The sequence below is a fragment of the Cebus imitator genome, unplaced genomic scaffold (assembly GCF_001604975.1).
Source record: "Cebus imitator isolate Cc_AM_T3 unplaced genomic scaffold, Cebus_imitator-1.0 Scaffold221, whole genome shotgun sequence".
NCBI classification, from domain to species: domain Eukaryota; kingdom Metazoa; phylum Chordata; class Mammalia; order Primates; family Cebidae; genus Cebus; species Cebus imitator.
This window is the reverse complement of record NW_016107536.1, coordinates 3,281,557-3,302,586: the sequence shown is the minus strand read 5'-3', so window position 1 is coordinate 3,302,586 and position 21,030 is coordinate 3,281,557. Positions and strand designations below refer to the sequence as shown.

General features: G+C 41.8%; 1 protein-coding gene across 3 annotated transcripts in view; it reads right to left on the bottom strand.

Moving 5' to 3' along the window:
• The window catches only part of DOCK5 (dedicator of cytokinesis 5), a 223,743-nt gene that overhangs the window by 57,781 nt on the left and 144,932 nt on the right, over positions 1-21,030 (bottom strand). For all 3 annotated transcript variants that reach the window (XM_017549772.2, XM_017549775.1, XM_017549774.1), the window contains 8 exons: positions 20,726-20,815; positions 19,199-19,299; positions 17,185-17,319; positions 10,742-10,853; positions 9,925-9,995; positions 9,234-9,340; positions 6,101-6,237; positions 99-194 (listed from right to left, as the gene is read on the bottom strand). In XM_017549772.2, the coding sequence (XP_017405261.1) occupies positions 99-194; positions 6,101-6,237; positions 9,234-9,340; positions 9,925-9,995; positions 10,742-10,853; positions 17,185-17,319; positions 19,199-19,299; positions 20,726-20,815 (849 nt within the window). The remainder of the gene's footprint in view (positions 1-98; positions 195-6,100; positions 6,238-9,233; positions 9,341-9,924; positions 9,996-10,741; positions 10,854-17,184; positions 17,320-19,198; positions 19,300-20,725; positions 20,816-21,030) is intronic.

Genomic DNA, 21,030 nt, shown 5'->3' with positions numbered 1-21,030 from the left:
TGAAGAACAGCCAGAAGCCACTGGTCCCAAAGGCCTCCTGATATGCAGGGGGGGCAGAGAAGCAGCAGCAGCCGGGGATCCACCAAAGAGATACTCACGATGTGGGGAGACTGCCGGCTCATCCCAATCACTGTCCGGTTGATCCTTCTCAGCAGCCGTTCCATTATAAGCTGGATGTGTGTCGCAGTGGCGCCCTGGGGGGAACACAGGATTTGACTCCATTTCTTCTGACTCAGTTTTACTTTTCTTTAGGGAACCTCAGATAGATGGGATTTGTCTTTAGATCTCTTTCTGGCTCTTCCCTACAAAGCAATCTCTTGTCCAAAAGGGAAAAATGGTCTCACGGAATAATAACTTTATAAAGGAAATCAACTGAAAATGATCAGTTATAACATTTAAAAGATGAAGGTGGTATGCAGGGATGAGTGCCTTCCTAATAATTCAGACTGCTCAGGTTCACTGAGAGCCTATTGTGGCCACTGACTCAACAAATCGTTTTGGGGGACCCCCATTAGCATGACCTATTCTGCTCTGAGGTTGAACAAACTAGAACTTCCCAGGTCAATAAGGCACAAGTGTGGGAAATGAAAGCCCAAAATACAAAGTTCTTGCCACCTTCTGTGTCAGAGAAAAAAAAAAAAACACAAGAAATTCAAGTCAAGAGGATTGCTATGGAGTACACGTTTGTGTCTCCTCCAAATTCATATGTGAAGCCCTAACCCCCCAGTGTGATGGTATTAGGAGATGGGGCTCGTGGGAGGTAATGAAGGTTAGCTGAAGTCATGAGGGTGGGGCCCTGGACTGATGGAATGAATGCCCTTAGTAAATGAGATATCACAGAACTTGCTCTCTCTTTCCACCACGTGAGCACACAGCAAGAAGGCAGCTGTCTGCAGGCCGGGAAGAGAACCCTTACCAAAACTTAACCATGGTGGCACCCTGATCTCAGACGCTCAGTCTCCAGGACTGTGAGAAAATAAATATTTGTAGTTTAAGCCACACATTCTGTTTCATTTTGTCATGGAAGACTGAGCACACTAATGCAAGGATTTTGTATTCTGACTCTGTCATGTGTGACTTTGAGCAATTATCCAACTTCGCTGAGCTTGCAGTTTTCACAGCTGCAAAGGGGGATAGTAACAGTTTTCTTACAGGACTTAGCAGGGCTGACATACATGAGTGTGCTGAATAAATGCATATTATTTCTTTCACCTTCTTTCTTTTTTTGTAGCTAGATATTACACTCATTTGGCTCCAACTTACCCATATGCAACTTGACTTTTCATAGCCTCTATCCATCCTTGCTTTATGATAGATATTTTGAAACTCTGGCTTAATACTTCAAATAACTAAATCATTGCTATATGTATGGTTTTTTTGTTTTGTTTTGTTTTGTTTTGTTTTGCTTAACAGTTTTATCATTTTTTACAAATTTAACTGGCAAAGACTATATTTATGAAGCGTGTACAACATGATGACTTGATATACATAATTGTGTAATGATTTCCATGGTCAAATTAACACATTCATTGCCACCCATGCTGTACATTAGATTCCCAGTGCTGATCCCATAACTGACACTTTCTACCCTTTGGCCAACATCTCCCCATCCTGCTCCCTAACGCCCTGCAGCCCCTGGTAAAGATTGTTCTACTCTCTGCCTCTAGGAGTCTAACTTCTTCAGATTCCAATAGAAGTGAGATCAGGTAGGATGTGTCTACGGCTATATGTTTGTTTTTATTTCAATAGTTTTTGGGGCACAAGTAGTTTCTGGTTACATGGTATTGGTGATTCTGAGATTTTCATGCACACATCACCCAAGCAGTGTACACCGTACCCAATGTGCAGTCCTTTACCCCTCACCTACCTCCTACCCTTCCCCCACAAAGTCCATTATATTAATCTTAAGCCTTTGCATTCTCATAGCTTAGCTCCCACTTATAAGTGAGAACATGTAATATCTGGTTTTCCATTCTTGAGTTACTTCATGTAGAATAATGGCCTCCATCTCCATTTAAGTTACTGCAAAAGACATACTTTTGTTCCTTTTTAAGGGTGAGTAGTACTCCATGATGCATATATACCACACTTTAGCCACTCACTGGCCAATGGGCACTTAGGTGGGTTTCATATTGTTGCTATTGCAAATTACCAAGCTATAAACATGTAGGTACATGTGTCTTTTTCATATAATGACTTATTTTCCTTTAGGTAGATGCCAAGGAGTGGGCTTACTGGATTGAATGGTAGTTCTACTGTTAAGCTCTTTAAGGAATCTCCACACTGTTTTTCATAGTTGTTGTACTAACTGACATTCCCTCCAGCAGTGGAGCAGTGTTCCCTTTCACCACATCCATGCCAACATTTATTGTTTCTTGACTTTTTTTTTTTTTTTTTTTTTTTTCACTAAGACAGCAAATGATGGTATCTAATATTATTCTTTCATATTTCACTTCTTATAATTTGTTGTTTTTAGAACAGATCTCACTCTGTTGCACTCAGGCTAGAGTGCAGTGGTGTAATCTTGGCCAACTTCAACCTCCACCTCCTGAGTTCAAGCAATTATCCTGCCTTAGCCTCCTGAGTAGCTGGGATTACAGGTGCCCACTACCACACCCGGCTAATTTTTTATATTTTTAGTAGAGATGGGGTTTCACCATGTTGGCCAGGCTGGTCTCAAACCCCTGACCTCAGGTGATCTGCCCACCTCAGCATGCCAGAGTGCTGGGATTACAGGCATGAGCCACCATGCTTGGCCGCTTTTTGACTTCTTAATTATGGTATGGCTGTTTGTATTTCAATTACAGTATTAAGTATTTTGGATCCACGCCTCCCTCTCTGCTTCCCTCTGTCCCTTCCTTCTTCTCTCCCTCCTTCCTTTGCTTTTTATTAGTCATTTACTTGTTTCCCATTTCCCTGAATGAAAGTGATTCATAAAATCAGCCTCTCCAGGAGATGCAGCTTTCTCTTCCATTTACCTAACACTTCCTTAGTGTGGGACTAACTAGACGTGCAAGTCACATGCTGTGCCCTGTGGGGAGGTGTGAAATGAACAGGGCTCCTCTGAGCCTTAAGAGATTTATATTGTGGGGGCGGGGGGTGAGTAAGACATAAATTTAAATAAGCATAACACAAGGATCCCCTAGAAGGTGGGCTCCTGGGGGCAGGGTGCTTGCTTCTCTAGTTCACTGCCATAGTCCTAGCCTATCCCAGTGCCTGGAGCATGCCATCAGTTTCCCAAGGATTTGTGAGCTGCATTCTTCTTCTTCTTTTTTTTTTTTTTAAAATACAGAGTTTCACTCTTATTGCCCAGGCTGGAGTGCAATGACACAATCTTGGCTTACTGCAACCTCCACCTCCCAAGTTCAAGCGATTCTCTTGCTTCAGCCTCCCAAGCAGCTGGAATTACAGGCATGCATCGCCACACCTGGCTAATTTCATATTTTTAGTAGAGATGGGGTTTCTCCATGTTGATCAGGCTGGTCTTGAGCTCCTGACCTCAGGTGATCCACTCGCCTCAGCCTCCCAGAGTGCTGGGATTACAGGTGTGAGCCACTGTGTCCAACTACTGTGAGCTGCATTCATAACTCAGTGTACAAAGTGATAAAATCCTCAAAAGAGACTCGAGGGGTGCATGAAGGGAATCAGTAGAATTTTGCAGGATCACACCAGGGCCAACTTCACAGAGGCACCTACTGCCGCTAGAATTGAAAGAATGAGGCCAATTCCAAAACAGAGCTGTTGGGAGAGGAGGGAATCCTGCAATATATTTTTTTTTAAGGCGGGAAGAACAAATGTCAGTAATTAGAGCCTTGAATTAGCCGAGGAGGTGAGAGGACAAGGGAAGAGATATTGAGCCAATGCACACATTTCAAAATGTTTATGGAGGGAAAAAAATACCACCATAACTGACAAAAAATTATTGGACTTACTACTTTACCAGAGCTCCAAGATCAATAATTTTGCATGTCTCTGCTCCTTACAGGGAACATAATATTGGGAAGACTGAAATAAAAAGCTAATTTAAGTCTCCTTGCACAGGATTTAAATACACTCAAGAGTCTTTTTAAAGAGTCTTTCTGTGTGGTGAAGTTGGTAGAGATGCTACATATTAAAAAATAGGGTCAGAAGTGGAAGAGACCTAAGAAGTCATCTAGAACAATTCCTACATACAAGGAACTGGATAAGAAACTGAGGCACTGAGATATCTGCCTAAGGACAAATAGCTACAGAGGAGTAATAATGGGGTTAGATTCCAAAGCCTCGATTCTTGTGCTTCACATTAACTTTTGATCATAAACATATGATTTCTAGAACAATGGATTCCTGCCTAAACCAACGTACCAGGTACATTGCTGCCAAATTTATAGGGCTTGGAGCTTTACTTCATTATTTTAAGTAATTACTGAGTTATAACAGTTACTTAAAAACAAAAAGTATTGTGTTTATGATGTGATTGGTCACATTTATGCATTTGCTGCAAAGTCCTTGGTTAGGAACCAAATCAAAAATCACAACATGCTTTGGGAACATGTATTTCATTTTTAATGTGGTTTCTATAAACATACTTAATAAAAAAAAGGGGGGGAATGACCTATAATGAATAAATATCAAAAAAGCAGTGCAAACGGTAAGTGGGATACAGGGGCTTAGGGAAGTGGAGGGACAGAGACTGGGGGAGTGGCAAGAGACAGCAATGGTACTCTCACATACTTCTGAGGCTGCGGTGTGGGTTCACAGAAATGCAACGTGCCTGTGCAAACCATGAGCAGGAGAAAAGGTAGAAAGAAAAGGTAGGCCGTGGTCAAATGGTGGTGGACTCTGACAGGTGAACTAAGGTTTATCTATAGGAAAAGGTGTAGTATTCATATCCTGTGGTAGAACAGAACCCAAAGATGCTGTAGAGATAAAGAGTTTAGGCAAAGACAAAGTAGTTTCCCTGTGCTGTGGGAACACCTGTGCCATGCAACCTCCACAGACGTGGTGACTATGATTTGTGGCAAGATACCTTTTCTTTCTCAGCCCTAACTGTTCAAGTGAACGCATTCTGCAAAGTTCTCCAGCTTCCTGTGTGGGGGCTCTGCTAGGCCTGTGGGCTGCACTATTTCTAGGACATGTGCCCACAGGCATAGCATGTGACTTGCACATCTAGTTAGGCATATCTAGGACATGGTGAATACAGGCAAGTTCAGCCCTAGGTTTATAAGAGGGATGGGGGCCAGGTCACGCAAGATAAGGAAACATAATTTCCACAAGGCTTCCAGAGAAAGCATTAGTGCCCAATAGGATATGGAAATGAGAACTGAGCAGCTCAGAAATAGCAGGTTGTCAGGCATCAGAGGATGAGAAGGAAGAGGTTTCTGGTTTCTTCATAAAAACAGAATGACCTTTGATTCTTTTTTTTTTTTTAATAGAGACAGAGTCTTACTAAGTTGCCCAGGCTGGTCATGGGTCTTTTTTGGTTTTTTGTTTTTTTGAGATGGAGTCTTGCTCTGTCACCAGGCTGGAGTGCAGTAGTACGATCTCGGCTCACCCCTGCAATCTCCACTTCCCAGGTTCAAGTGATTCTCTTGCCTCAGCCTACTGAGTAGCTGGGATTACAGGTATGCGCCACCACGCCTGGCTAATTTTTGTATTTTTAGTAGAGACAGAGTTTCACCATGTTGGCCAGGATGGTGTCAATCTCTTGACCTCGTGATCCACCTGCCTTGGCCTCCCAAAGTGCTGGTCAGTCTTGAACTCCTGGGCTCAATTGACCTTCCTGCCTTGGCCTCCCAAAGTGCTGGGATTACAGGCCTGAGCCACCATGCCCAGCCAGTTCTTTGCTTCTTAAGAATAGTCACAGGAATCTCAATGGTGGGCGCACTGGGCAAGCCAGTTCAATCAGCCCGTGGAAGGCACAAGAAGTAATCTGACTTCGCCTGGACCTAGATTTGCACTGGAGGCTCTGACCTCCTTAATTATCTCTACAATGGGCACAACCTGCCTTAATATCTGAGTTGGAAACTACCGGAAAAGAGGAAGGCCATGGAGTCACTCCTGTCTGGGTGCAAAGGGGACAGTGTGAGCTCTGTGCAGCATCAGATATGAGTCAACTCACCACATCCTTCCTGTCCAGCACTTCCAGGATGTTGCTCAGAAGCTGCGAGCTTGCCTCAAGGTCAGGCTTGCTGGAGTTGTCATCTAACTGGCCGCTGAGCTGGTCTGTCAGCAGTGGCAGCAGCACTTCTCTGCACTCTGAGAAGGAAAACACAGATAGCTCACATGCAGGAGTGCCACTGCGCGCACCGCCTCTCCTTCCTGCTACTTTCTCTCGGCCTGTCCCAGTGGCTCTAAGCTCTTCAATCAGCCCTGCAGCGATGCAGCCCCCCCAGGCCACGCAGGAACACCAGAAACCTTGTCTCTACTAAAATTATAAAATAAATTAGCCGGGCGTGGTGGCACGTGGAACTTTACCCTTGTTCGGTGTGTAGATGAGTGAATTAAAAAAAAAAAAAAAAGAACTTCATCTTTGCAACTGGATTATACAAACTAAGAAAATGACCCCTTCCCCAGGTAAAGGTGCGAACTTAGCAAAATGTGTAAATTATTTAACAATTTCTCTAGCTTTTAAAAATGCCAACCTAATACATGACAGTGAGGCCTTCTGAAACAAATAAAACCAAGCAAGTCACAGGTGATTTTTTTTCCAAAATTTTTTTCACCTAATGGAGAAAATTTACTAAAAGAAGTTCCTACAAATACTGAGCTTCCCTAGTACATTTCAATGGGATTCCGCTCATGTCTGTGCAGGCCTGCAGATTTCAGAAAGTAAGGTATGATCTATTATGTCTTCTGAGAGCTTTGCTACTGTAACACATTTTATAATGCGTGGAGAATGCTACAGAAGTGGCTGTTAAAGTGATCACATTCTAATCAGAATTATCTAGTGCGTGCTTGCTCTTCTGCTCAAACACCTTATGTACTACCTCAATTACCTTTTCTGTAACCTTAGAAGCAAAAGTTATCAAAGCATATTAAAATGTTTAGTAATAACTTACTTTAGAAATAAATGTTTTCTACTTAAGAGCATTCACAGGCCGGGTGTGGTGGCTCATACCTGTAATCCCAGCACTTTGGGAGGCCAAGGTGGGTGGATCACAAGGTCAGGGGTTCGAGACCAGCCCGATCAACATGGTGAAACCCCGTCTCTACTAAAAATACAAAAATTAGCTGGGCATGGTGGCACGGGTCTGTCATCCCAGCTACTGTGGAGGCTGAGGTTGGAGAATTGCTTGAACCCAGGAGGCGGAGCTTGCAGTGAGCTGAGATCGCGCCACTGCACTGTACTCTAGCCTGGGCGACAGAGCGAAACTTCATCTCAAAAAACGAAAACAAAAAACCCAAAAAGCGAAAAGCATTCACTAGCTTTTTGCAGTCATGACCTCTACCTCCAATTGTGCCTTACAAACATTTGCAATTTCTAAGCACCAATTTATAGAGTCAGAAAATATCAGAACCCAAATAGGCTACTGATACCATCTAGTTCAAGTCCTTCCTTCCACAGAGCTGGAAGTTGAGACTTACAGAAGGTCACTTATTTGTCCAGTTACATAACTAGCTAGGGACAAGGCCAGGAAGGCTCTCCCACCAATGATCCACTCAATTTGTTCGATGTTGAGGAGTCCTGCTGGTCTTTAGATCCCCAGGAAATATATACACATAACATGAGGTCACCCTCTGGGAGCCCCTGACCAGGTAAGCCCCAAAAGAAGCCTCTACAGCTGCCCCACTCTAACAAGCCTTCAATTTATGGGGAAGGCCCAGGTGCTGGACCTTCTCCTTACATAGCTTTGGGGCAGAAACACTTGGTGGCTATTTGCTATACTCTACTTAAAAAATGAAAAGTATTTTACCAGTGTAAGAGTTTTTCCTCCATGCCCCACTCCTTTCCCAGTAATATACTAGTAATCTGACTTCTGCCAGCCTACCCCCACCACAAAGAAAAGGCTTGAACGGGCATAGTGGCTCATGCCTATAATGCCAGCACTTTGAGGGGGCCGAGGCAGGTGAATCACCTGAGGTCAGGAGTTTGAAGCTAGCTGGCCAACATGGTGAAATCCTGTCTCTATCAAAATTACAAAAAAAAAAAATTAGCCAGGCATAGTGGCTCATGCCTGTAGTCCCAGCTACTTGGGAGGCTTAAACAGGAGAATCGCTTGAACCTAGGAGGCAGAGGCTGCAGTAAGCCAAGACTGCACCACTCCACTTCAGCCTGGGTGACCGAGTGAGACTCCACATCAGAAAAAGAAAAGAAAAGGCTTGCTTTCTATGTTTGTCAATTTCCCTGGTGTAAATACTTCCACCACAGTCAATTTCCAGTTACTAAAGTAGAATCACTGAATGTGGAGTTGAGAAGGCATGCACGTAACCAGCTCTCCCGTGGGATTCAGCACATTGCTGTTTCCCTGTCCCCTGGTTTTTAAGGTCATGCAATAAGCATAGGTTAAAGAAGAGGAATTTCTTTAAGAAGGATCATCTTTTTCCTACTTCCTTGTTGCTTCCTGATGTTCCTGTTTTAAAGACAAAATTCTCTAATTAATGAACCATTTGCAGATTGTTCTAATTAAAGATTAAAGAACACATGATTTTGCTCTTTTAGGAACTGTTGGAAACACTGAGCTGGCTTCAGTTTCTCCTTAAAACTGCTCTCCTTGGAGGTCCTTCCATACCAACAAACAACTGGCAAAATATTAATGACATTTTAAAAAAAGAAAAGCCAAGTGCTGACTGGACACAGTGGCTCATGCCTGTAATCTCAGTACTTTGGGAGGCCGAGCTGGGCACATCTTTTGAGGTTGAGAGTTTGAGGCCAGCCTGGTCAACATGATAAAACGTCATCTCTACTAAAATTACAAAAAAATATATACATGTATTAGCTGGGTGTGGTGTTGCATGCCTGTAATGCCAGCTACTCAGGAGGCTGAGGCAGAGAATCACTTATACCTGGAAGGTAGAGATTACCATAAGCCAACATGGCACCACTGCACTCCAGCCTGGGAGACAGAGTGAGACTCCAACTTAAAAAAAAAAAAATCAGCTGTTAGCTGCAGAAATGGGGCTGGCAGCTCAGCATGCAGCAGTTTGTTTTTGTTTTTTTGAGATGGAGACTTGCCCTGTCACCCAGGCTGGAGTGCAGTGGTGCAATCTCGGCTCACTGCAACCTCACAGAGCAATTTTTGAAGGAGACTTACCTGACTGTCGAAAAAGAGTGCTCTCTACTATCTTGGTCATGCAGTTCAGTTTCTGCCGAACCAGCTGGTTGTCAGGAATGCTTTGAATGAATTTGCAGAAGAGCACGCTAGAAGAGAAACCTCAGAGTTAATCATGTCTTCATTAGTTGAAGGCATCATTATACATTTTTCTCCTCCACTCTGAGATTTGGGCATGGAGGGATTTACCTGGAAAACTACAATTGACCTGAGAGTTTATGACATGGCAGCAAGGGAGACTTTATCCTCACTTACTGGAGTGCTCTGCCTTAGAGCTGAGTATTTAAACTGCCAAAGAACACCATGTCTATCATTGCATTCCAGGCCTGCCTTTGTGAAAATGGCTTTCTTGGCTAACTCCACTCTCATGTCAATTGAAGTCTGAGTTTGCACTGCTGGGATCCTTAGGGACAGGGCTGGAGGCATGTCATTATGCACCATTTTTTGTAGTTAATTTTATGTCTGCATGTTGTGTTTTCCCAGAGAAAGTGCAAACCTCTCTCCGAGCAGGTTTTGTATATTCTTTTGTATCTTCCATAGAACTGAGTACAAAAGGTATTCAGCTAATGCTTCTTAGAAAAATAAAAGCCACGTGTAGCAGCCCAGCTCCAGCCAAGCAGGGGAGTTGTTTCTCGGTTAGAGTTAAGGAACAGAATTTTGTTTTGCTATTTACCTGAGTTCAACAGGATCAAATACAAGTTTGACGTCATTAATTATGCTAGGAAGGTACTTCAAAGCTGCCCCCTGTAAGAAAAACACCAAAGGCAATTCAGTTGCCAGGCAAGACAAAAACAGCATTTACTGCTTGATCCCAGGAGGAAAAGGCTGTGCTTGGAACTTAAACAGGGAACTGGACACAGATACCCTTGCAATAAAAAGGAAAGCTGGCATTGTTCTACACGATCTCCTAAAATGCTTTTCCTGAAGATGCAAGGGGGTGCAGCTTTCTGGTTCCTACTGCGAGCAGGCTCTGTCCACTTGGAGTTCATTTCTCTAAGGAGGTCGTTAAATTCTTGAAGCCTCTCTTACAACGTGGCCATAAAGAGTAAAAAAACAAATATTAATAGTAAAGTTCACATTTGAGTCTTGAGGGATTATGTACTTCATATTTTTAAAAAATTGATGATAATTAAGATGGTGACTCTGCACTTCTTGGTAAAATGAGGGACAAAAAATAAAAGATTGTCACCTGTAGTAGCATCAGAATCAGTTTGCTGAAATCATGGGGTCAAGCAGGGTTCACAATGGTCTTTCAAGGAATGTCTAACTGGGTGGCCTGTCTTTGGAAAACTAACATTTGAAAATACAAGTGTCTGTAGAAGTTAATGGGTTTTTTTCCCCTTGACTTTCTATAAATCATACTAAAATCCATAAGCTATCCATGAACCATGATTCATTTTGTTTCTCCTGTATGATGGCCGATTCTAAGTGGTCCCAAAACATCCTCACCACAGTCTAAGAAGAGTTACCCATAATGACACCAGGCTGACCTTGATCTTGACAGCTTCCTCCAGAGGCCTGTCCATCAGCGTATTGAAAGAAAGAAATAAATGGCGGATTGAATCGTTAAACTCATCTCCATCTTCACTCTGGCCATAAAATCTTAGCAGGAAAAAAGAGAAGAGCAGTTGGACTTTCCATTGTTAAAAGAAATTTTAAAATAGGTTTGTTGCCTCCTTCACTTCTCCTTCCTTGTCTCACCCTCATAATTTTGACTCACCTAATCAAGTCCCAGGCATCTGAAGTTTCGGGCAATGGATTAGAGAAGCTGCTCAACCCAGGAAGGTTCTGATCTCAACCCAGCCTGCAAAACCATTTGTTCCATTCTGGACACCGAATTGCCCATGCTGATGCTGGCCTGCTCTACCAAAAGGGCCTTCCAGGACATAAGACCCCTTAGTCTTCACTGATACATGCTTGCCTTAATTAAAGTATTCTTGTCTTCAAAAGATCTGTCCATCAACTCAAAAGTGAGTTCTTCCTCATAAATAGAAATCAAGAGATATTTGGGCACTTTCCAAAAAATACACTAGTCCTACACGATAGTGCATATGCACAGACAATGGGTGGCAATTTCACCACCAACTGCTCAAGAATAGGATGGCCTGAATTCAGAATTTCAAGCACACACTCAAATACACACATGAATATTTAAATTAGTTTCCTCCATTCACCTATACCTTACATGGTACCCAAAGACTATGTACCTCACTGAGATAGTTAATCAGTCAGAGGGTTACTGGTAATTCTCAATTCATCCATGTTGCAGAACTAGAAAAGAACTTTATTTGCAATTTAGTCCCCAAAGTATCTCAAAACTAACACGCCTACAACAGAACTCGCTTGATTTTCCGGCTCAGCTTAGTTTTCCAAGTGTCAGCAAACGGCATCACCATCCACCCCAAACCTAGATGCTATCTATGCTTCTTCCCTTTCTCTCATTGCCCGATCAAATTCAACAGCAAATCCTATGAGCTCGAGTCAGTCCCTTTTCTCCACCTGCCTCTGAGAGGGAGCTGCAGTATCTCACACTTGAACCACAGTGGCCTCTTAAAATGGTCACTGGCTTCTACTTTTAGACTTTGATAATCCATTTTCCATGTGGGAGAGGAGATGATCATTTAAAATATAAGCCAGATTTTATTACTTCTCTAGTTGTCCCCCAATGGCTTCCCGCTGCACTTGGAATAAAATCCAAGCTCCTCAATATGGCCTACAAGGCCCCACATCATCTATTATTTGCTGGCCACTCCCGCCCTCTCTCCTGACACTGGATTCTCGTTAGTCCTCATGCATGCACACTTGGTGCCCCATAGGTCCCAGCCTGGGGCAGGTTCTGCTCTCACTAACCCTTACCTGACATCCCTGGAGGCCGCTTCTTCATCTTTCAGTTTCAGCTGACATGACACTACCTCCTTCTCCACCCAGCTCAGCTCAGGCAGCCTTCCCTATTAGCTCTACCACCCCAACACTGCCCTCATTTAGGGGGTGATCTCTTTACTCCTTGCCTCCCTGAACCCCATGGGACTCACACACATCATCACAGTGGGAGCCTGGTCACGTCTGCTGCAAGGGCCCTGCACCAATGCAGAATACTTGGCAATCTATGTATGTGACTTATTATTATTATTTTTTAAGTACTAATGATAGAGAACTGAGGAATTAAGATCAAGCTTCTTAATATCCTATTATGGGCACTTTACAATTTCCTCTTGGTGTTTTGCTGATTGAGGTGATCTCCAGCCAGGTAATGGGCTCATAAGAGAGATTTAAGCTCTGATGAAGACAACAGGCGGACTAGGGACCAGGTGACATTCCACTGCAGCCTCCGGACAGGGCCAGTGCACTGAAGAGACCATTCAGTCGAAGCAACCGGAGGACACACATTGCCAGTCTCTTCTCCAGTTCATGTACTTCTTTAATTACACATAAGGAGAAAGTAACCACAAGCAACCTGTCCTGGACAAGGTGCAATAAGGCAACTCTATCCTAGACAATTTCATGGGTCCTCTGTTGACCTAACCTTTCATTTTCCACACTTACCATCCTTTACTGTCCTATCTGGTGTCTAGAATGAGGACCCTGATGTGCTTCGACAAATAAAGAGGAAATGAGCTAGTGAACCAACCATAAGCAAATACACTTTAATTTCACACTCAGGTTTTCTTTCTGTGGTTTAAAGGTGATGCTGATTTTTGGACATCAGGGTTTACTCTACAAACAAACTTTTGGGTAAGAGAATGTTCCCTTGGTATAACACTCCATGCCCCAACCATTTCTGAATATATGGAAATGTACTATAACTAGAAAATATAATGAACAAACTTTAAAAGAAGATCTTCTGAAAAGAAAGCAAATACAGAGACTGTGCATAAATTATGTGTGGGGAAAACACCGCTTGCTTCCACCTGGGAAAGAGAAACAGTCATTCAGCCAGCTGGGTTTTTAAGTCATTAAACATTTTTAAAAAACAATGAGAAAGGTAAATATTCATTTAAAAATTCAAAAAGGATAGAAAAACAGCAAATAAAAATATAATAATAAATATAATTAAAATGCTGAAAAAATACAAACATAAAGAATGAAAAAATAAATTACAACTCTGTCACCTGAAGTTTCAGTATTATTGTTATTTCAGACCAAGCACGGGGGCTCACACCTGTAATTCCAGCATTTTGGGAGGCTGAGATGGTCAGATCCCTTGAGCCCAGGAGTTTGAGACCAGACTGGGTAACATGGTGAGACCCTGTCTCTACAAAAAATATAAAAATTAGCTGGGCATAGTGGCATGCCCTTGTGGTCCCAGTTACTTGGGGGTCTGAGATGGAAGGCTCACTTGAGCCTGGAAGGCAGAGTGAGGCAAGCTGAGATTGTGTCACTGCACTCTCGCCTGGGCAACAAGCCAGGCCCTGTCTCAAAAACAAAAACAAAAAACCCTAAAAAACTCTAAACAACAACAACAACAAAAAAACACTTTAGCATGTGATCTACCCAGTTTTCTTTACTATACATATTTCAAATCTGTATGATTTTAAAAGGAAGATCATACTGTACTCATGCTTAATACCTTTATCATTTAAGAATCTATTAGGCCAGGCAAGATGACCCACGCCTGTGATCCCAACACTTTGGGAGGCTGAGGGAGGCGGATTACGAGGTCAGGAGATCGAGACCATCCTGGCTAACACGGTGAAACCCTGTCTCTACTAAAAGTACAAGAAATTAGCCAGGCTTGGTGGTGCGTGCCTGTAGTCCCAGTTACTTGGGAGGCTGAGGCAGGAGAATCACTTGAACCTGGGAGGTGGTGGTTGCAGTTAACTGAGATCACGCAACTGGACTCCAACCTGGGTGACAGAGCGAGACTTCATCTCAAAAAAAAAAAAGAATCTATCATGATGATCTTTCCTCATTAATATACTATAGGTTTGAAATGACTGTACATGCTTTCATGTTTATTTTTGTCATACCTGATAGATGTTTTTTCCGTTAGATAAATTTATAGATGGGGTATTATTAGACAAATGTGACACTTTTTCCTTTTCCTTAAAAATTTTCCATTTACAACCACCTGATCTTTGACAAACCTGACAAAAACAAGCAATGGTGAAAGGATTCGCTGTTTAATAAATGGTATTGGGAAAACTGGCTAGCAATGTGCAGAAAGTAGAAGCTGGACCCCTTACTGACAACTTACACTAAAATTAATTCAAGATGGACTAAAGATTCAAACATAAGACTGTTTAACACCATAAAAACCCTAGAAGAAAACTTAGGCAAAAGCATTCAGGACACAGGCATAAGCAAGAACTTCATGACTAAAACACCAAAATAAATGGCAACAAATGGGATCTAATTAAGAACTTCTGCACAGCAAAAGAAACAATCATTAGAGTGAACCGGCAATCAACAGAATGGGAAAAACTTTCTGCAATCTACCCATCTGACAAAGGGCTAATATCCAGAATCTACAAAGAACTAAAACAGATTTACAAGAAGAAAACAAACAAACCCATTCAAAAGTGGATGAAGGATATGAATAGACACTCTCAAAAGAAGACACATATGAGGCCAACAACCATATGAAAAAATGCTTATCATCACTGGTCATTAGAGAAATGCAAATCAAAACCACAATGAGATATCATCTCATGCCAGTTAGAATGGTGATCATCAAAAAATCTGGAGACAACAGATATTGGAGAGGATGTGGAGAAATAGGAACACTCTTACACAGTTGGTGGGAGTGTAAATTAGTTCAACCATCGTGGAAGACAGTGTGGCGATTTCTCAAGGACCTCGAAACAGAAATTCCATTTGACCCAGCAATCCCATTACTGGGTATATACCCACAGGATTATAAATCATTCTGTTATAAAGACACATGCACACGTATGTTCATTGCAGCACTGTTGTACAACAGCAAAGACCTGGAACCAACCCAAATGCCCATCAATGATAGACTGGGCAAAGTAAATGTGGCCCATATCCACCTTGGAATACTATGCAGCCATAAAAAATGATGAGTTCGTGTCCTTTGTGGGAACATGGATGAATCTGGAAATCATCATTCTCAGCAAACTGACACAAGAACAGAAAATCAAACACCACATGTTCTCACTCATAGGTAGGTGTTGAACAATGAGAACACATGGACACAGGGAGGGGAGAATCACACACTGGAGTCAGCTGGGGAAGGGGGCTGCAGGAGGAGCAGTGGGGGTGGGGAGGGATAATGTGGGAGAAATGCCAGATATCGATGATGGGGGAAAGGAGGCAGCAAACCACCTTGCCATGTATGTACCTATGCAACAACCCTGCATGATCTGCACATGTGCCCCAGAACCTAAAGTACAATAAAAAAAAAAGTAATTTTCTTTTTTTAAAAAAAGATATTTGCAAAAAATTAGCTGGGCATGGTGGCGTGTGCCTGTAATCCCAGCTACTCAGGAGGCTGAGGCAGGAGAATTGCCTGAACCCAGGAGGCGGAGGTCGCGGTGAGCCGAGATTGCGCCATTGCATTCCAGCCTGGGTAACATGTGTGAAACTCCGTCTCAAAAAAAAAAAAAAAGGTATTTGGCAGGACAATATCAAAGATGAAAAAAAAATCCTTTTTTGCTTTTTATTCTTACTGTCTATTTCTACTCTAAAGAATTTATATTTCCATTAGAATCAGATTTCAAATTCAGGGACAATTTTTGTCCAATCTCATCAAAGGACAAAGATTTTTAATCTTTTTCAAATGTATAGGTAAAAGATGCTGTGTGTGTGCATGTGTGTGTATCAAAATTCTTTTGATAGTGAGAATGAAAAAAATTTTTAATTTATTAACCATTTAAGTTTTTCTTTTGTAAATTACCTGTTTTTGTTTTCTATTATGGCTATGTATCATTCTTTTATTGACTTATAAAAGCTTTAACTGAGAAAAGCTATTAACTTTTCATCTGTACTATATGTAAACTTTTTCCTAGGTTTTGGTATTTAATTTTATTTTTTCAATAAACAAAGTTTCTTTTAAACATACATAATGCTAAAATCTACAAACCTTTTTAAAATTATATTTTAAGTTCTGGGGTACATGTGCAGAACATGCAGGTTTGTTACATAGGTATACACGTGCCATGGTGGTTTGCTGCATCCATCCCCTGTCATCTACATTAGGTTTTTCTCCTAATGTTATCCCTCCCCAATCTCCCCAACCCCGCCATCCCTTCCCTAGCCCTGACCCCCTGACAGACCCCAGTGTGTGATGGTCCCCTCCCTGTGTCCATGTGTTCTCAATGTTCAACACTCACTTATAAACAAAGTTTCTTTTAAACATACATATGCTCAAATCTACAAACTTCTTACTGCCTTAGAAACAAATTTTAACACTTTGGAAATACAGCTATTTCTGATGGGTAGGAAAGTCACTGGGGTCGTGGGTGTTCCCTGCGAAGTTATTTGGTCTTCTGTGGTTTCTTCTATTTTGGATGGAAATGTTATGCTAGAAATCCAAACAGGGAATGATCCTACTTCTAGTGTTTACTTGCCCATGTAGCTAAGCACATTGTCAACAAGGAAACACTCATCTCAGCAAATACTTCCCCTGAGATGATTGCTTCTTCTGCTAGTGACAGCAGATCATGATCCTAGATTTGCACAAAAAACATTCATGAAGTCATCTGCTGTATTAGGTACAATCTTGCTGTAGGAACCTGCTTCCCCAAGTCCTGAGGTTATTACTGCCCCAGAATTTTGCTGATCTACATAAACTTCTAATGCATCTTCTCCAACAGAAACATAGTCCACCTCCATCTTCAGCCCTGCAGTTCTGAAATAAGGCAATTCTAAGAACTAACTGCTCACAGAGCTGAACACCAGCGTGGAGAGTGAGGGAAAAACTACACAGAGTGACAGCTGATAACCTAAACATCTTAACTGCAGTTAACATTACCTCAAGTAGAGCACTCGAGACTGGATGATGAATCTAAACAAGTACTTCAAGGCTTTCAATGCAGCAAAAAGCATTTCTGTCTTGCTGGAGTCATCTGCATTAGCCACGTAGAAATTCAGTACCTTGGAGAGTTTCCTTCGAAGGATGAGAAAGAAAAATTAATCCAATGAACAACAGGGTACTCTGAGGCTTGGGTAAGCTATCTAAGACGGGAAGTTGGCATACTGGAAGAAGTGATAACTATTTCTTCTAGAATTAGAATATGCCCTGAACAGGAAAACTGGCACTTTTCCAATTAAGTTTCCTTATCTGCCATCTACATTTGGAACTATTCTTCTGTTGAAAAATACTAGAAGATTCCTTTCCCTTTGTGGAATTAAACATGAAGGTTATGAAATGAAATGGTTTAAGTGACCCAAATCACTCGGAGATTTTAATCTCTCATATGCAATCCTGACATCTTCAGATGCTCCCTTAAGGGAGGGATTATGTCTGTCTAAAGGAGTTGACTTAAAATAAGTCAGATTCCTTTTATTCTGCCCAAATCCTTTGAGATCCATCAATATGGAGTCAGATGGAAATTTCATGGAGTGAAGGAAGAGGAACACAATCTAACTCTCCAGAACATTCATTGTTCTAAGCATTCAACAGATAAAACTGTCCTTTGGTTTTAGGTTGCTCTTTATGACTTTCTAGAGTTTTTGGGCTAGGAATGGTCTTCATTTTGTGCTATACCTTAGACTTTGGAGGGCACTGATATTTTAGTCTTAAACTTTCCTTCTGGGAACCTTTGAGTTTTCCTAGAATCACTATTTTTAAAAAAGGAAACATATAGAATTGATCAAGACTTGCAAAGTGGGCCCAGATTATAACTACCGGAGTGCTGCATTTGGCTCGGTGAGGATTTCCTCATTTGTAGCTACTGCCCACTTGGATGTGAGTCTTGCAGGTGGAAAGGGCACTGTCACTGGTGTGCTCACTGACAGGTCAGTGGGCAGCAATCTACAGGATCTGGCCTAAGCCAATACCTAAGAACATCATTTACCAATCCAGCTACATTCCTTTCACTGTTTATCACATTCTGCACAATAGCTGGAAGGTAATGGGGTTAGTGTGGCAGGAAGATACAATGCCACGGTGAGCTGAGAGCTCTGGAGAGGTATGCGGACTGGACATTAGTTGCTTTCCTTTATCAGGGGCCCATTAACCAATGACAAAGGAAGGCTGCACTACGGAAAACGTAGAGACCACTGCCTCTTTTGCAAAAGATGGGAAAATGAAGTCTTCTCATATTTTGGAAGTAATACATTTTATAAAGCATTTGTGGCACAGGTTGAGGGCATGATCTTTTCTTCTATCAAACTTTGTCTTGTTTAATTCATGGTTTGATCTCTTTGATGCCTCCATGCTGATCCCACTGACATCTAACCTCTAAGATCCTGAGTTGGGTCATTTGTCATTGATTTTGCTCTTTTTTTTTTTTTTTTTTTTTTTGGTTCAGGGTCTTGCTCTGTTGCTCAGGCTAGAGTGTAATGGCATGATCACAGCTCACTGCAGCCTTGACCTCCCTGGGCTTAAGCAATCCCCTCACCTAAGCCTCTGGAGTAGCTAGGACTACAGGTGTGCACCACCACACCTGGCTAACTTTTTAATTTTTTGTAAAGACAGGTTCTCGTTATGCTGCCTAGGCTGGTCTTGAATTTTTGGCCTTAAGCAACCCTCCCACCTTAGCCCTACCAAGTGCTGGGATTGCAGGCATGAACAACCATGCCTGACCTATTCTGGATTCTTAAGGAGATTTCACCTTATCCAGAAGGAAGGCTCTGGTCTTGACCTCCTTTCCAGAGTTAGAATACTTACATGGCTCCCTTTTTCCACGAGGAAGCTTAGAATGGAGTTCTGCCTTAACAGATACATGCACTGAACATAGGTCCCTCTCATTTCTCAGCAATCCAGCCCTAAGAGTACAAATCCAAAGATCCAGCAACATGCAGTTCCCTCACATCATACTTACACATATGCCAAAGTGGCACTGAAGTGCTTGTAAATATAGGTTTCAAGTACAGGATTGAAATGCTGGAACTTGATGTCTCCTATCAGTGAAATAATGAATACCTGCCAAAAGTGAAAAACAGAAATAGCAGCACTGCACAGTCCCAAGCATCCTGTCAACAAGCTGGATATTAACATCTCGGTGCCTCCTTTTTTCTCAGGATCATTTCTGCAGCATACCCACTCCACTATTCCAGAGCTGATGTCAAGTCTTGAGAATTGTATTTATTTAACATAAACAGAGAGACTATTATATGTCAGGCACTGTGCTAAATGCTGGGAAGAAACCAATTCAAGCCAGCATCCCTGGCCTCACAGAGCTGACTATCTCTAAGACAGGGGAATTGGTGCCTAGGTAACCTAAGGGACAGCAGGAGCGAGGCTCTGGAAATGGGTTTTCTCTAATCTAAGGATGCAGCTAATGAAACATTCCATGATATTTTTCTCCTGGATACACTGTGAGTGCCCCTAATAATAACTTCACTAGAGTTTCATCTCCCAATTACCCCTTGTATGCTCCCTTGCACTGCCGCCAGGCACATGAACTAAAATTAGCCACACTGCTCTGCTTACGACAGAGAGATCAAAAGCAATCAATGCCCACTGCCAGCTGCCCTGCTCCAAGGAATTTGTTTCCAGACCTTGTCCTGCAGCATCCATAACCACTGTCTCTCTTTCCCATAAACCTGAGTCCAAACAGTTGCATCTCAACTAGGCGGCATTTTCTTTATCTTAAACCTTAGCTTTAATGCCTGATCATTTCTTAAACTGACTAGTTTCTCCAAGCTGTTGAATCACCTAAAGCGGCAACTGGCCTTCCTCTTCAACTGTGGCATTCAAGTAAAATCCTTCCCTGAACTTTCACCCCACCCAGGTGAAAATGGTGCTTGCTTTGGACCTTTCAGCTTCTTCCCCTCCAACTTTATCTCCGGCCTTCCCAGATTCTGATACCACTTCTCCCTGTTCTGATTTCAGTTCTTGGAATGGGTTGTAAGTCTAAGTGATTTCTGTGACAAATTCAATTGTCTGCTGGGTTAAATATTCTGTTTAAAGCCTAATGAGGCTAAGATGATCAAACTCTGACTTGTGAATTGAGTCTCCCTTGCACAATAAACACACCAGTGCACACATACACACAACATGTAACAATCTTCTTTGTTGATGGTATCACCTGGTTTACAACCAGAGAATGACAGTGTCAGTTAAAATGATTCCTGATTTGTAACAAAGATAAAACATCTCCTTTTCTCTAATGAGAAAGAGAGAGCAGATCAAAAAACGAGATCTAACCGGAAACAAACAGATAAAGGCCTGAAATATAAGTCATTTTTTTCTAATTTTACTTCTAGGATCAACCTAAAACAATAACCAGAGAGATGTAAACAAATATTTATGTGGGAAGATATTTACACAATTACTTATAATAGTGAAATACTGAAAACTACACAGTTGCAACAATAAACACTAGTGAATATGTTTAACTGCTTACCAGTGCGTCAAACACAAGGAAGTCATAGGTTTCATTGTCTGACATTTCCATCATTATGTTAAAAAGTGCATCTAGTGTATCCTGCAAAAACTGAAGGATAAGAAAAACAGAGGTTATTCAGATGCTTTCATTCAGCTCCATACCATAGAATTCTGGGGACAACTAGGTTTAAATCGAAGATGTTTAAAAACATCATTTTTAAAAAAACTGGCACACTTCTTTAACAACGTAGATAAGTATTATGTTTACAATGAATGGTTTAGTTTTAAATGTTGAACCAATTAGGTATAATTGGTATAACAGGC